Source organism: Mobula birostris, chromosome 2, assembly GCF_030028105.1.
Source record: "Mobula birostris isolate sMobBir1 chromosome 2, sMobBir1.hap1, whole genome shotgun sequence".
NCBI lineage: Eukaryota > Metazoa > Chordata > Chondrichthyes > Myliobatiformes > Myliobatidae > Mobula > Mobula birostris.
Window position 1 is genome coordinate 207,627,668 of NC_092371.1, and position 18,046 is coordinate 207,645,713.

Here is an 18,046-nt window from a genome sequence, read left to right on the forward strand (position 1 = left end):
ATATCTACGCCCCCAGCAGCTGGATAGACTGAACTGACGTCTGTTGAATGGTTGTAAATACGATCGTGGGGCAGCTTTAAAACATGTCAGCGATATCCGCTCTGGTAATGAAGCTCCTGAATAATTTAGGGATCCCGAACAACACAACGGATGATCCACAGTGAGTTGTACACGGGGGAGGAGACTCCGGGAGCTGGTTCTCCCTGCCGCTGCTCAGCACTGTGTTGTAACTGAGCGAGGAAAGCGAGTCAGAGTCCAGCGGCACCTGCTCCGGGAGCAACACTGACCGGAGTCAGCATGGCTCTCACAGTGCACCTGAAAACCGTCACCAACCTCCGGGGGAAAGGCGACCGCATCGCAAAAGTGTCCTTTCGAGGTAAGTGGAGCGACCCTTGCCCTGTGCGCTTACAGAGCATCGCGCCGCATTTGGATGGAGTGTTGTGATTGCAATGCGATGCCAGATCATCGGAGGTGGCACCAGAGGTATACAATCCAGGTGTCGGCTCGACAGAGTGAGCCGACTTGTACTATATCGGGCTGTGAGCCGGGCGAAATCCATTCAATGTTGGCACCAAATTATGAAAAGTTGTGTTGCCCGGAGCGGCACCGCCGCGTTTATGAACTGAAAGTCGGTCTGAATTAATTAGTTATGCTAATCGCGGTATATTATGATAATCCATCTATCATCCTGTGTATGCTAACTCCGGAATATTGTGGCATTGCCTCCTTACAATTACTTCTTTTAAAAAGTACTGTAATAATTATAAATGTTGCATAAAAATCTGTGCAACCACGCGACATAAGTGCAAGTTGTGCCCGATGTTGGTCACAGCAGAGCTGGTCCATATTTCAAACTATTGCGCATGGGAACATGCACAGGAATCCTAAGACACAAAAAGCACCATCTGCGTCCATAGCCATTGTCGTGGTTGCTAGCGAGGCAGGCGAACTGAGGTGTTAGGGCCGGAATTGTTGAAGTGCTGGTGAATCAGCTGGTGCCCTGGCACTGACTCCCGCCTTCCCCGTTATAGCGGGCGAGTGCCAAACCAACTGCGTGAGCTGGAGGGATCGAAGGAAAATACTTAAGTGTGTGCCTGTGAATTATTTTTAATTCTTCCGGGTGCAGCCATAAAACCGCTCTGTTTCTAAGTGTATGAACATGGCATTGGCGATGTTACTGAGTCGAGCCTTGCTTCTTAGGTTCTTCAGTCTACTAATATCATGAAGCTTTTTACTTCAATTAACTGAATGGTTTAATGTTGCCATTGAAATAGCGGAGGGGGAACATATCCCCAAAATCTAACGTGACCAGTCATAATTCTGAACCCAAGTAGCGCTATGAACTGTAGAATTCCCTCGTTTTCCTTTTCTTCTTTATTAAAAAGTGAACATTATGCAAACATTCAGTGGGTCAGGCTGCAACTAAAGAGAGAAAGAGAGTTCACGTTTCAAGTCGATTCCTTTTCTGATTCAGTTGATGGACATGAGAAGCGGCGAGAAACACCATTCAAGTGTTATTAAATAATCTTTATACTTATTGGGCACTGGCTGAATATTTATTTTAGAAATATGTATAATCATTTCAAGAAATCCAGTTTAACTGTATTGATTTGATCAAAAAAAATACTCCATTAAGTTGAGAGTGACTGCCATTTTGGTGAACCCTGGAGGATAAGCAAAATGATTTTTTGATCTAATTTTTGATGCTGAAATTATATTACATTTCTTCTTGTCTGACAGGGCTAGTTGTTTTGAGAGACCTGAATTATACCGAGAGCTGGGAGTTGACCTGTGGAGGTCTGGGGCTCCACAGACCCCAGCGGTTAATCTAAATGGATAAACTGTGGCTAATTAAATCACCAGATTATATGGATGAAATTGCAGTTATGGAAGTAACTTTGGGCTTAAGAATATAATTGAAGTTTAAATAGAACCAGATATAGCTGCCAATGTACAAAAGTCGGCCTCACATGAGATACACAACCTCATTTAGTGAGGTCTGTTGGTGGATAAATATCACAGGAGAACACCTGCAGACTTCTGCAGATGCCTTTTACCAACATTATCAGTCTATGAATTGGAGGTGGAGCTGCATGTATGACCGACAGAAAACAGAGGAACAAACATCATCAATTTATTCAGTAAACAATCTGTTTAAGGTACAGAGGAAATAAATTACACCAACTTCTCCCAGTAACAAAATGAGAATTTGCTCACATTCCCTCCCTAAAAAATAGTGGTTAAGGAACATCTATAGAACAACCAAGCCTATGAATGTGGTGTAGGGAGGGGCGGGGGGGGAAGAAGGAGAAAGGGGAAGAGTGGGGGATGTGGAGAAGTGGAGAGAAGAGGGCGCCCACTTGGCCTTAATGTGAGCTCTCATTAAACCTCCCACCCACAACATCATTAAGCCTGCTATTTTCTGATTTTTTTTATTACCGTCTGACTCCAGCCAACTTCAGACTATGTATTCTCAAAAAAACTTTATTCTCACCATGAACAACAGTAAGATATATGTAAACTCTCACACACATGTAATTTCTTTGTGTCATGCTATATCATTCTGTGCTTGCCGACATACAGTACATTTATTGTTAATTAAGCAATGTTTCAATTTCACAATCTCACACTTGTTTCAAATCTTTGCATAAAATTGGCTATCACTCCAATGTAATCTCCTCCATTTCTGTTGCTATCTAAGATATCCACAACCTTTCAGTTCTATCATTTTGATTATTCATAGCTTTTATCTCCTCCTCACTTGCAACTGCACCATTATTTGGTAAAGTGCCAAGCTCTGGAACTCCCTTCCCAAATGATTCTACCTCTGCAGCTCTCTCTCTCCACTGCTGAGACACGATTTAAAACTATGCCTTTGATTAAACTTGTGACCATCTTCCCATGCGCAGCATCAAATATTTTTGAATATTCTACTATGAATCACCTTGGTACAGCTTACATAATTAAAAATGCTCTACAAATATAAGTTTCTGTTGAAATGTGGCACTTTGTACAGTGCTATATTGCTTCAGTCCTGCCCTAATGTGTGGGAATCAAATGTAAATTCTTCTGTAACTGAATGTTGTCATCAATCTCCACTCAGTCCGAGGACTGGCTTACAACTTCCAGTAGCATTTACATCCAATTCTTCATGTCCAATCCTAATCTGACATATCATCTGTGCCCCCACCCCACCACCCTGTTTCAAACAGGAAGGCCAGAGTAAGCTTGAGGAACAGATGAGCTTGTTGCAGCCTTCAGGACTTAACAATACACCCCCTTTTCTCCTTGCACCATAATGGGCCAGTTCTACTGTAAGGCTATTCATCTGTAACTTTGATTAAAATGTCCTCTCTCCACACACACACACACACACACACACACACACACACACGCACAAACACTTCTGGGGTGCTGGGGATTTCCGGCTTTTTCCCTTTAGTTTCAGATCTCAGCAACAGCTCTGACCTGAATTTCACAGCTTTAATATGTCCTTTTGCCTGTCTTATCTTCTTCTGTCACCTTAATTAATTTACCTGCTTGCTCCATAAACATTAAAGCATCTCAACTACCCCAGTAACATCATATTCCATTTTGGCATATCCATCCTCCCTGCTCCATCCTCTCTGCTCTTAACTGGTTTCTTTTCCTCTTTCCCAGTTCGGACAATGTGGATCTAATCTGAACAGTTCACCCTGTTTCTCTTTCCACAGATATTACCTAACCTGCTCATATTTTTAGCATTTTCTATTCTCAATTTTATTCTTCTGTTTTGTAGGTGAAAGTGTTACCAAACTGATATCAAAATGACTGAACACAGGAGAATGTCTCTGGGATCCACCTAATCACCAGTGCCTTTTTTATGTGTTTCAATTCTTATCAAGGTGATTTTGTATTTAGTGCATTTCAAGGTTTCAAACACTTGGATAATGACTCACACTACTTGGTTTTAACATATTCCGTAATCATATTGAAGAAAGACTGTGAGGTTATGTTCGGCAGCATCTATGGAGGAAAATGGAAAGTCAACATTTTGAATTGAGATTGGACTAAATGAAGAGTCTCAACTCAAAACATGAACTGTCCATTACCTTCCATAGCTGCTGCCTAACTGGCATAGTTCCTCCAGCATTTTGTGTGTTGCTCCAGATTCCAGCACCTGAAATCTCTTGTGTCTTCTTAGGTTGTGGTGCTTTGGTTGATTTGAAAATAATATGAAAAAAATTTAGATCGATGTAATTGTGTTCATTTTACCAGGGCCTTAAAACCATTATTACCCCTAAATATTTCTCAGTTTCCCATCAGAAATACTTATTACAGTTGTAATATCTATGAAATTACTTTTTATTCTTAGTTCATTGTTGTACACGTATTGTTGAGTTCCATGCAACCAAGCGACTCAGATTCTGAGTGAGCAATTTGAAATTTGAAAAACACTTGAGCCAACCCCCCAGGCTTTAGTCAGACTGAAAATTAAAGAGAAGATTTTCATGAAAATGTCTTTAAAATCAATGTGAGGAGATTTCACTTAATCGGAGTTTAAGCACAATGAGCATGTAACCTTTAAAACATATTTTACAACTTGACAAAACACAAAATGAAGGATGTGAAGCATATATTCAATTCACATAAGATAAAACTGTTAGTAAGTATGAACATATAATGTATCTCATAGGCATATAACAACTTAATTTGCAATTTACATTTTTGTGTTTGTCATTATCACTCCACATATTGTTCGAAGTATGTATACATTTTACAGCCTTGAGATTCATCTCCTTACAGGCAGACACAAAAATCCCATTGAAAAGAGAACACAGTCAAACACCCAATGTACAGAGAGAAAAAAACAGATAGTACAAACAATAAAAACAAGCAAATGGCATTCAAAACTGAAGATACTACTGTTATTTTCTAACACTACTGTCACATCTGCTACTATTGTTACAGATAATGAAATGTTTCATTTCTTGTTTTTAAGAGACCTTCCTCTCTTTCAGAAAAGAAGAAATCTAAGTAGCTTTTCCAATTTTAACCTCTATACAATTGACCAAAAAATAAGTTAAGCAAATTTTGACATGGTTGTTTGCAGAAGTTATGAAGCTGTTTTAAAAGAAAATAATACATACAGAAGGTTGCAATTTTTTGTATTGTAAAAAAAACTGCTGTCACTTTTTGTTACGTACCAGTTAGTGAAATTAAAAAAATTGGAGTACTTCTCTTTGAAGATTCAAATTGCAGGCTGAAAAATACATTTGTAAAAGTCACTTTCAATAATTTTATTCTTATACAAAAATATTTTACTCATTTAAGGGATATGCCTGCTTTTAGCTTGGTCCAGTTAAATTTTAGCTAATAGTGATCCACAGTGCTTTTGGGGAGAGAGATCCTGGATTTAATGATGAAGTGGTGATATACATTTCCAAGTCAGAATAGTGAGTGACTCACAGAGGAACTAGCAGGTGGTGGTGTGTCTATGCACCTGCTGCACGTCCTCCTTGGTGGTAAAGGTCACAGGTTTTGGAGGTGCTTCCAGGGTACCTTGGGCAAGAAACTGCAGCACTCTTTGTAGATGCTACATACTACAACCACTGTGTGCAGGTGGTGGAGGGAAGGTTTTGGTAGCTGGTAGGACACTAATCAAGCTGGATACCATCTTTGACAGTGCTGAGCTTCAAGGCTATTGTCGATACTGCAAGTGGAAAGTATTCCATAATATTCATGAGTTGCAGAAAATGGAATAGTTATGGTGTATTCTCAACATTACTACGGTGACAACTCTTCATGGGTACTACATTGATGCACAATTTTTTTTAAGATCTTGGAATCATGAAAGCAATAAGTGCAAGTGTTGCTTTTTTCATAGTTATGATATTGCTAACCATCCTTAACAGATTTCATTGAGTTTGATATCTTTAGGGGTCTTACTGTGACCTGAGCAGTTTTAGCCAGCAGTGATTTGTTTTAGACCTGTGGCAAAATATACTTCTGGAAGGTGTTGCAGACATTAGATCCAATTAAGTGTCTCTCAGGCAACACACATCAAAGTTGCTGGTGAACGCAGCAGGCCAGGCAGCATCTCTAGGAAGAGGTACAGTCGACATTTCGGGCCGAGACCCTTCGTCAGGACAAACTGAAGGAAGAGTGAGTAAGAGATTTGAAAGTGGGAGGGGGAGGGGGAGATCCAAAATGATAGGTGAAGACAGGAGGGGGAGGGATGGAGCCAAGAGCTGGACAGTTGATTGGCAAAAGGGGCATGAGAGGATCATGGGACAGGAGGCCCAGGGAGAAAGAAAAGGAGGAGGGGGGGGGAAAAAACAGAGTATGGGCAAGGGGTATAGTCAGAGGGACAGAGGGAGAAAAAGGAGAGAGAGAGAGAGAGAAAGAATGTGTGTATATAAATAAATAACGGATGGGGTACGAGGGGAAGGTGGGGCATTAGCGGAAGTTTGAGAAATCAATGTTCATGCCATCAGGTTGGAGGCTACCCAGACGGAATATAAGGTGGTGTTCCTCCAACCTGAGTGTGGCTTCATTTTTACAGTAGAGGTGGCCGTGGATAGACATATCAGAATGGGAATGGGACGTGGAATTAAAATGTGTGGCCGCTGGGAGATCCTGCTTTCTCTGGCGGATAGAGCGTAGGTGTTCAGCGAAATGATCTCCCAGTCAGCATCGGGTCTCGCCAATATATAGAAGGCCACATCGGGAGCACCGGACGCAGTATATCACCCCAGCTGACTCACAGGTGAAGTGTCGTCTCACCTGGAAGGACTGCCTGGGGCCCTGAATGGTGGTAAGGGAGGAAATGTAAGTCCCTGAATGGTGGCCACACATTTTAATTCCACGTCCCATTCCCATTCTGATATGTCTACCCACGGCCTCCTCTACTGTAAAGATGAAGCCACACTCAGGTTGGAGGAACAACACCTTATATTCTGTCTGGGTAGCCTCCAACCTGATGACATGAACATTGATTTCTCTAACTTCCGCTAATGCCCCACCTCCCCCTTGTACCCCATCTGTTACTTATTTTTATACACACATTCTTTCTCTCTCTCTTTCTCCTTTTTCTCCCTCTGTCCCTCTGACTATAGCCCTTGCCCATCCTCTGGGTTTTTCCCCCCTCCCCCTTTTCTTTCTTCCCGGACTTCCTGTCCCATGATCCTCTCGTATCCCTTTTGCCTATCACCTGTCCAGCTCTTGGCTCCATCCCTCCCCCTGCTGTCTTCTCCTATCATTTCGGATCTCCTCCTCCCCCTCCTACTTTCAAATCTCTTACTAGCTCTTCTTTCAGTTAGTCCTGACGAAGGGTCTCGGCCCGAAACATCGACTGTACCTCTTCCTAGAGATGCTGCCTGGCCTGCTGCATTCGCCAGCAACTTTGATGCGTGTTGCTTGAATTTCCCGCATCTGCAGATTTCCTCGTGTTTAAGTGTCCCTCAGCCCTCCTTCATTTCTCAAGCAGGACCTTTCATTGCTCTGATGCCTGCTTTCTTGAGGTTGCTGCACTATAACCCCATTGATTGTTTTGTGGTTGAACTGCTACATTATTGCACTTAGTAACCGCTCCTCCATATTAATTCATGTGATTTCCCCACTGCCTGGGTGTTAAAGTGACTGTATCAGCACACTCACTCCAAGTTGTTATTGTTCCCCTCAAAAATCTGGTTAATCGTTGACCAGAGAAATTTCTAGCCTATCATTTTTATTTGTATTCATAAAAGTTATTCTCAAATTTATTCAGCATATGGAATAATATTTAATAGAAATACAGCCATTGGGGACTCTGTCAATATATCCCAGGGTATATAGTAGAATAGGAAGTACTTATAGAGCCAAGTAATGCAGCTGGACAGGTAGTCTCCTGGAAAGGCATTGTGCCATGGATGTGTGGCAATCCAATGCATTCTGCCAACTTGAACAAATGGCCCACTGATTGGTGGACACCAGACGATGGTATTTAGATCCTAGAAAAATATTCTGTTATGCATGTTAATTTGGACTAAGAAGGATTTAAAAAAAATAAAATTAGTGGGAAGCAAAAGAATAGTAATAAAAACATAGTGTGTGTGCTCAAATTGAATAATCATTGCTGACCTCTTTAAACCAAGAAGAGTAGAATCATTTCAAAAAGATTTTAAAAAGTCTTGGAAAATTTAGAAACAGATAATTTAAACTGAATCTTTCTTAGAACTTAGAGACTGAGGTTCATTTCATAATTCATTTAATTTTCATTTTTGGGATCAATCCTGGATGTTGGTGAGCTTTTTGGCACTGCACTCACCCAGACAATTGGAGAGTACACCATCACAGTCCTGAATTCAGCACAGCTTCTGACCCATTCTTGAAGCCATGGTATTTATGTGGCTGGTCCAAATGAGCTTATGATTTATGATAACATTGTTGAATGTCAAGGGTAGGTAGTTAGATTTTCTTCTGTCGTACATGATTACAAGAGCATATCAGAGGATAAGTATCCTGTGGCAAGTGACTCACCTCCTGACACCTCAATGCTGTTAGCTAGCACTTAGATGATGCGAATGTTATGTGCCTGAAGAGTTAGGAATGAAACTGAACTCTGTGCAATCACCTGTGAGCTTCCTCATTGATGGAAGGACAGTCATTTGTCATTCCGAGGGACTCCTGCAGTAATTTCCTGGGGCTGGGATGATTAACCCCCAACAACTGCTGACATCTCCCTTTGTGAGAGGTGCACCTTCAAGCACTGGAGTGTTTTACTTTCTTTGAGGCCCATTGACTTCAGTTTTACCAGATTTCCTTGATGCCACTCACAGCACTGTGGTCCAGGGCGATTACTCATACTTCACCTAGTGTCTGGACCAAAGTTGTGAAAGGTCCAGAGCAAAGCGATCCTGACAAAATCCAGACTGGGCATCAGTGAGAAATAAGTGTCACTTGAATGCACTTTTGATGATACTTCACTTCATTTTGTCATTGATTGAGAGTAGACTGGGTGGTTATTAACTAAATCAAACTTGTCCTGATTTTATATGACCAGGGTAAACTACAGTGATTTTCCACAACTCAGGAAAATGCCAGTAAAGTAATTGTACTGCAACTCCGTGAGGTGCTGCTAGTTCTGAAGTACTTAAGTACTACAGTTGTAATTTTTGCTTGATTCCACTGTCTGTATTTTATCCATTGTTCTCAGCCAATATCATCTCAGTGGTATTCCTGTTCTGTCCAGCGCATTGTTGTTAAAACTGGATCATTAGATGAGCGGAGACACAAGACACCACTATCAGCGTCTCCACTAAGGAATGAGATCAAAAATGAATGATAACTATCTAAATATGAACATACCTGAAATGATCAGCCCATGCAAATCAATTGCCTTCTCTGACTGCTTCCCCTATTGTAAATTGTTGGAGACTTCACAACATATCTCATTCAACATATTTTGTTAAAAATGAAATGCATAAACAATACATCATAGTGAAATAATTACTATAACCTATTAATTTCCCTGCCATTTTATAAGCCTCCAATAATGAATATATTTACCAAAAATTTTGTGTTAAGTTTAGGCAAATTTTTTCCTGAGTAAGTAAGTACAAACTGAATTGTAAAGATGCACAAAGAAACAGACAAATTGGTTTTGTGTATACCAGCTCAGATACTGTATTGATTATATTACTGGGCTAATGTTTTGCATTGGTGTCTTTACATTGCACTGGTTTCTAATGTTAAAGGTATTAAATATTTCTAATCATCTGGGTATGCTCTTTGACTGCTCATTAATCTATTGCTATGGTAATGGAAACCCTTTTCCTGTTTCAAATAACCACCTGGATATGTTTTAACGGAGAAGATAGTTTTCTCATTGTTCTATGGTACATTACTGAACTATGTTAGACTAGATTGTATCAAATTCGGTGCTAGCAGCATGTTTTAAGTCTAATAAATACATACAATAAATTGACAATTCCAAACTCTCGCAGTCTACCTATATATTAATAATCCATAATGCAAAAAATGAATCTTATTGTCAGTATTCCAAAAATATACTTTAGAAACAATCCAATATACAAAAACTAACTTTTTCTGTAAAAGGAGGGTATTAGGAATTTACTTGCTAGAAGTACAAGGAGCTAGGCAGCAAAAGCATTGATTAACATTAACCTAATTCTTCCCTCAAGAGTTCTTTCATCTGAATCAAGTGTAGTATTTAATTATTAATCCCCTTAAAAAGGCAAAGTATATTTCTTATGTTAAGTATGGAATAGGTTGTTTTACCTTTTCAAAACAAAATATAATTGAATTCATTTATTTCCCAAGTACCAGATAGAAGCACCTCAATCCCCATTGAGTGAAAGTGGAGGAAGGATAATGATGGATAGTTGGCAGCAGTATATGAATGCAACAATAAATTAATTGCAGAAAGAGGTACAAAAAGAGAAAGGAAGACTGGGTTAAGAAAAAGGAATAAAAGAGATAGAAAGTAAAGTTACATAAAATTAAATTGAAAAATTTGACAATTTAGTTTCCCAAAACGACTCTCAAACAGATATCCATAACTATTCACTTACTAGGGAAGTGTGTTGACGGATTGACATTAATGAACATCATATGGTTACTTGAGCTGTTAACTGCAATTTCATATTAACTAGTGAAAACACTTTTATTAAAAGGATTAATGCTCATTAAAAGGATTTCTTGAGAAGTTTCAAGTTACAATAACCAGCGCATTGTTTTGTTAATTCCAGAATACAGCATCTCAGAAGTGGGCTTGATAATGCATTTTATTGAAATATTTTCCAATGGGCTTATTAAAGCAGTTCATATTTTCCTGATCTTAATCTTCAAATTGGCAATTGCATTTATAATATAAATTAAATGCTGCCACATTCAAATTAGTTATGAAGATTTTATTTGCCTTTCAATCATAGTCAAAATGTATATATAGATTTGGACATTTAACTATTGTCACACTTTACTCATTCAGAATATCCTGATCCAAATTAATAAACTGCTAATTGTAACTTTGAACAGAATAATACAAATTAGAAACATAGAAACATAGAAAATAGATGCAGGAGTAGGCCATTTGGCCCTTTGAGCCTACACCACCATTCAGTATGATCATGGCTGATCATCCAACTCAGAACCCTGAGTTCCCTCCATACCCCTTGATCCCTTTAGCCACAAGGGCTATATCTAACTCCCTCTCAAATATAGCCAATGAACTGGCCTCAACTGTTTCCTGTGGCAGAGAATTCCACAGATTCACCACTCTCTGTGTGAAGAAGTTTTTCCTAATCTTGATCCTAAAAGGCTTCCCCTTTATCCTCAAACTGTGACCCCTCGTTCTGGACTTCCCCAACATCGGGAACAATCTTCCTGCATCTAGCCTGTCCAATCCCTTTAGGATTTTATATGTTTCAATAAGATGCCCCCTCAATCTTCTAAATTCCAACGAGTATAAGCTTAGTCGATCCAGTCTTTCATCATATGAAAGTCCTGTCATCCCAGGAATCAATCTGGTGAACCTTCTTTGTACTCCCTCTATGGCAAGGATGTCTTTCCTCAGATTAGGGGACCAAAACTGCGCACAATACTCCAGGTGTGGTCTCACCAAGGCCTTGTACAACTGCAGTAGTACCTCCCTGCTCCTGTACTCCAATCCTCTCGCTATAAATGCCAGCATACCATTCGCCTTTTTCACCGCCTGCTGTACCTGCATGCCCACTTTCAATGACTGGTGTATAATGACACCCAGGTCTCGTTGCACCTCCCCTTTTCCTAATCGGCCACCATTCAGATAATAATCTGTTTTCCTGTTTTTGCCACCAAAGTGGATAAGCTCACAATTATCCACATTAAATTGCATCTGCCATGAATTTGCCCACTCTCCTAACCTATCCAAGTCACCCTGCATCCTCTTAGCATCCTCCTCACAGCTAACACTGCCGCCCAGCTTCGTGTCATCCGCAAACTTGGAGATGCTGCATTTAATTCCCTCATCAAAGTCATTAATATATATTGTAAACAACTGGGGTCCCAGCACTGAGCCTTGCGGTACCCCACTAGTCACTGCCTGCCATTCTGAAAAGGTCCCGTTTATTCCCACTCTTTGCTTCCTGTCTGCCAACCAATTCTCTATCCACATCAATACCTTACCCCTAATACCATGTGCTTAAAGTTTGCACACTAATCTCCCGTGTGGGAACTTGTCAAAAGCCTTCTGAAAATCCAAATATACCACATCCACTGGTTCTCCCCTATCCACTCTACTAATTACATCCTCAAAAAATTCTATGAGGTTCGTCAGACATGATTTTCCTTTCACAAATCCATGCTGGCTTTGTCCAATGATTTCACCGCTTTCCAAACGTGCTGTTATCACATCTTTGATAACTGACTCTAGCATTTTCCCCACCACCGATGTCAGGCTAACTGGTCTATAATTCCCTGGTTTCTCTCTCCATCCTTTTTTAAAAAGTGGGGTTACATTAGCCACCCTCCAATCCTCAGGAACTAGTCCAGAATCTAAAGAGTTTTGAAAAATTATCACTAATGCATTCACTATTTCTTGGGCTACTTCCTTAAGCACTCTGGGACGCAGACCATCTGGCCCTGGGGATTTATCTGCCTTTAATCCCTTCAATTTACCTAATACCACTTCCCTACTAACATGTATTTCCCTCAGTTCCTCCATCTCACTGGACCCACTGTCCCCTACTATTTCTGGAAGATTATTTATGTCCTCCTTAGTGAAGACAGAACCAAAGTAGTTATTCAATTGGTCTGCCATGTCCTTGCTCCCCATAATCAATTCACCTGTTTCTGTCTGTAGGGGATCTGCATTTGTCTTAACCAATCTTTTTCTTTTCGCATATCTATAAAAGCTTTTACAGTCAGTTTTTATGTTCCCTGACAGTTTTCTCTCATAATCTTTTTTCCCCTTCCTAATTAAGCCCTTGTCCTCCTCTGCTGGTCTCTGAATTTCTCCCAGTCCTTAGGTGAGCCACTTTTTCTGGCTAATTTGTATGCTTTTTCTTTGGAATTGATACTATCCCTAATTTCCCTTGTCAGCCACGGGTGCACTACCTTCCTTGATTTATTCTTTTGCCAAACTGGGATGAACAATTGTTCTAGTTCATCCATGCAATCTTTAAATGCTTGCCATTGCATATCCACCATCAACCCTTTAAGTGTCATTTGCCAGTCTATCTTAGCTAATTCACGTCTCATACCTTCAAAGTTACCCTTCTTTAAATTCAGAACCTTTGTTTCTGAATTAACTATGTCACTCTCCATCTTAATAAAGAATTCCACCATATTATGGTCACTCTTACCCAAAGGGTGCCTCATGACAAGATTACTAATTAACCCTTCCTCATTGCTCAATACCCTGTCCAGAATAGCCTGCTCTCTAGTTGGTTCCTCGACATGTTGGTTCAAAAAACCATCCCGCATACATTCCAAGAAATCCTCTTCCTCAGCACCTTTACCAATTTGGTTCACCCAATCTATATGTAGATTGAAGTCACCCATTATAACTGCTGTTCCTTTATTGCACACATTTCTAATTTCCTGTTTAATACCATCCCCAACCTCACTACTACTGTTAGGTGGCCTGTATACAACTCCCACCAGCGTTTTCTGCCCTTTAGTGTTATGCAGCTCTACCCATATCGATTCCACATCCTCCCGGCTAATGTCCTTCCTTTCTATTGCATTAATCTCCTCTCTAACCAGCAATGCTACCCCACCTCCTTTTCTTTCATGTCTATCCCTCCTGAATATTGAATATCCCTGAATGTTGAGCTCCCATCCCTGGTCACCCTGGAGCCATGTCTCTGTGATCCCAACTATATCATATTCATTAATAACAATCTGCACTTTTAATTCATCCACCTTGTTACAGATGCTCCTTGCATTGACACACAAAGCCTTCAGGCTTGCGCTTACAACACTCTTAGCCCTTATACAATTATGTTGAAAAGTGACCCTTTTTGATTTTTGCCCTGGATTTGCCAGCCTGCCACTTTTACTTTTCACCTTACTACTTTTTGCCTCTATCCTCATTTTACACCCCTCTGTCTCTCTGCACTTGTTCCCGTCCCCCTGTTGTAAACTAACCTCCTCTCTCCTAGTCTCTTTAATTTGATTCCCACCCCCCAACCATTCTAGTTTAAAGTCACCTCAGTAGCCCTTGCAAATCTCCCCGCCAGGATATTGGTCCCCCTAGGATTCAAGTGTAACCCGTCCTTTTTGAACAGGTCATACCTGCGCCAATAGAGGTCCCAATGATCCAAAAACTTGAATCCCTGCCCCCTGCTCCAATCCCTCAGCCACGCATTTATCCTCCACCTCATTGCATTCTTACTCTCACTGTCGCGTGGCACAGGCAGTAATCCCGAGATTACTACCTTTGTGGTCCTTTTTCTTAACTCCCTTCCTAACTCCCTATATTCTCCTTTCAGGACCTCTTCCCTTTTCCTACCTATGTCATTGGTACCCATATGTACCACGACCTCCGGCTCCTCACCCTCCCACTTCAGGGTATCTTGGACGCGATCAGGAATATCCCGGACCCTGGCACCAGGGAGGCAAACTACCATCCGGGTCTCTGGACTGCATCCACAGAATCGCCTATCTGACCCCCTTACTATCGAGTCCCCTATTACAACTGCACTCCTCTTCTTCTCCCTACCCTTCTGAGCTACAGGGCCGGACCCTGTGCTGGAGGCACAGCCACTGTCGCTTCCCCCGGGTAAGCTGTCACCCCAACAGTACTCAAACAGGAGTACCTATTGTCAAGGGGCACAGCCACCGGGGTACTCTCTATTACCTGACTCTTTCCCTTCCCCTTCCTAACCGTGACCCACTTGTCTGCCTCCCGTGGCCCCGGCGTGACCACCTGCCTGCAACTCCTCTCTATCACCTCCTCACTCTCCCTGACCAGACGAAGGTCATCGAGCTGCAGCTCCAGTTCCCTAACCTGGTCCCTTAGGAACTGCATCTCGGTGCACCTGGCGTAGATGTGGATGTCCGGGAGGCTTGGAGACTCCAGGGCCTCCCACATCCGGCACCGAGAACAACAAACTGCCCTCACACTCATACTGTCCCTCTCCTCAAATAACAACAAAAAATGAATACCAAACCTTCCTCGCCTCGCCTGTTTCCGCCTAAGCCCGTTGAGCCGAAGCCCTTAAGCCTTCACTCTGCTCCCGGCTCACTCCGCAGCCCGCAAACTACGCTGCCCGCTGTATGAGGCTCTGTTTCTTTTAAGTCTTTGCACTTCACTGCCCGACGTCACACGCCTGTGCAGTCCCGCCTCTCTGAACGCCAATGGAAAAAAACCCGAAAAATTCAAAAATGGCTTCCTCCGCACTCCCGCTCCGATTCTCAGACTTCCTTCTTCGAAACACATCTACATATGCTGGAGAGCTGAAATAAAAACAGAAGTTCCCAGAAACACTCAGCAGATGAGTAGCATTTGTAGAGAAAATGTTGCCTAGACTACTGAGTTTTAGACAGTATTATTTAATTAAACTGAAATTATAAATACCATTGAATCTATATTGTAACAATGCTTTCTAATACAGTATTGTGTTTTGGTCTTTCCTGACTGACATTTTTGTTTTCTGCTAAATTTTAAGGCCTTTCGTTTTACACAAGAGTTCTGGAAAACTGTGAAGATGAGGCACAATTTGATGAGGTAAAATTATCTTCTCAATTATTTTATTACTTTAAAAATCTGTTCTGGCCCTTTGTCTGTGCCTGAATATTAGAGACCACTACAAAGCACTCCAGTCTCTGACAGGAGGTGAGGTTGCACCCTCTTGCCTTGACTCTTGCTAATACTGTCTGAGGCCTAGTGAGGGCTGAGACCATGCCACACAGGGTCAGTGAGCAAGCCACTGCATCTGCTTGAGAAAAGTGTGCAGACAGAGATGCTGAGCAGCAAGTCCAGCCAGTGAGCCAAGTCCAACTCAATCTAGTTCAATGCAGTTTACTGAGAGAGACAAAAATGCAAGATAACAGATGGAGGTCGAAGCCATCAGGCCCCTCAAGCCTCTCCCATTGTTCAATATGATCACAACTAACCTATATAAGAGCCTATCTTTTCAATAACAATTCTTCAATAACTCTCAATTCCTCAAATTTTCAAATACTTATCCACCTCCACCTTAAAAATATCTAATGATCTGGCCTACACCACCCTTTAGCACAGAGAATTCCAGAGATTCACTACCCTCTGAGGGAAGAAATGCCCAAGAGCCTCATTTTATACAACTGCCCCTTGTTATGTAGTTATCCCCTTGTCTGTGGCTCTTCCACTCATGACCTTATCTCAACATCTACCATTTGGACCATATATATTTGAAAAAATGTCACCCCTTATTGTTGTAAACTCCAAGGGATATAGACGCAAACTGTCCAGCCTCTCTTTATAGGCTAATCCTAGTAGCCTGATGAATCTACTTTGGATCACCTCCATTGCCACTACATTGCTTTGGGGTAAGGGGACCAAAACTATGCACAGTATTCCAGATGTGATCTCACCAACTGTCAGAAAACCACCCCAGCCTTAAACTCCATCACATTTGCAATAAAGGCCAACATGCTGTTTGGCTTCTTAACTGCATGCTAGATCTCTACTAAAAGGATCACCTCTGTTTAATATAGCCTTCCTATTCTATAGCTCTCCTGATAATGAAGATGTTTTACTTTATTAGTTAAGTGGTGTTCCACTGTAGATTTTCTGAAACATTGATCACAATATGTTGTCACCAGGACTGCACACAGCATTCCTAGAGAGGTTGAGCATAGCTTGTGCAAAAACAGAATATTGTACCTCCTCATGTGCTCAAACATCTCCACGAATATGTCCAAAAATCATAACTATACCAGCATTTAGTTTGTGCTGTGCTCCCTTATATTTGAACGTGCACACAGGTGTCTTTTCTTTTACAATTAATTAACTGCCTTTCCTTGAAAAATATATGAAAGTTCATGAGTCTCTCTGTCCGCATGCAAATTACTACACTTACCAAAGTCAGCAACATTTGGCAGTTTCAAGCCCCATCTCCCAACACTTTATTATCCATCTGCTCTGTTTACTTGCACTTACGCTTTTGCATTAGCTGTAGGTTTACAGATCATAAACCCAACTTCATCCAGATCACTGAAACTATCACAAAGTATCCAAATCTACCTACAGCTGCATGGTGTTTAGTGTGTTTTTCAAACCAGTGTGATTTATTGCCATTGATACCAGAGGCTCTGATCTTTAAAAATCTGCTGTGTGATTGAGATATTGAATTACGTTTGTTCTATTTACCTGCTGAACTTCCTTCGTACATTATTGGTGTCACTTCATCAAAATGTACAATTAATTTTATAAAATGTGCCATTGTGTTTGTTATCCCTGACTGATTGCCTATTTCAATTTCCAAAGATGGATTCAATCATTTTACTATTATTGAAGTCCAACTCCTGAACCTGGAGATACCACACCCAGACTTACCTGCGTTGTTCCATATTTATACTGACACTCATTTCAAAACTGCAAAGACAGTTATTGGAAGCAGTTATTCCTCCAGCTTTTGTGGCTGTTATAAGTACCAAGGAGACTAAAGGATAGTAACAGTTTTAGACAATTAAAAACATTGAAATTCTGCTTCATAGGAGTTTTGGTACTGGGAAACTTTGGAGTCATTGATTTAAAGTAATTCTGGTCTTTAGTGTAATGGCACAGAAAAAGGACAATTACTTTATTTCTCATGTGCAAATCATATATGAAAACATAGACTAAGTTCCACAAGCAATCATCTGAGGGTGTAAATGCACCCATTGGGAAATCTCCTGGCACAATTGATCTTGTTTTTCAAGTATCCGTTGTGCACCTGATGATATCAGCATTAATCAGCCACTGTGTTTGGTGCTGCAGATACTAAGCACATCTTTCCCTCCCCCCACCCCCCGCTTTCCGCAGGGATCACACCCTACGCGACTCCCTTGTCTATTTGTCCCCCACATCCCTCCTCACCAATCTCCCTCCTGGCACTTA

At 41.2% G+C, this 18,046-nt stretch overlaps 1 protein-coding gene across 1 annotated transcript in view; it reads left to right on the forward strand.

Annotated features, from left to right (window-relative positions):
• Positions 1-297: 297 nt before the first annotated feature.
• The window catches only part of otofa (otoferlin a), a 374,531-nt gene continuing 356,782 nt past the window's right edge, over positions 298-18,046 (forward strand). The window contains exons 1-2 of the mRNA XM_072278846.1: positions 298-376; positions 15,633-15,691. Of these exons, the coding sequence (XP_072134947.1) occupies positions 298-376; positions 15,633-15,691 (138 nt within the window). The remainder of the gene's footprint in view (positions 377-15,632; positions 15,692-18,046) is intronic.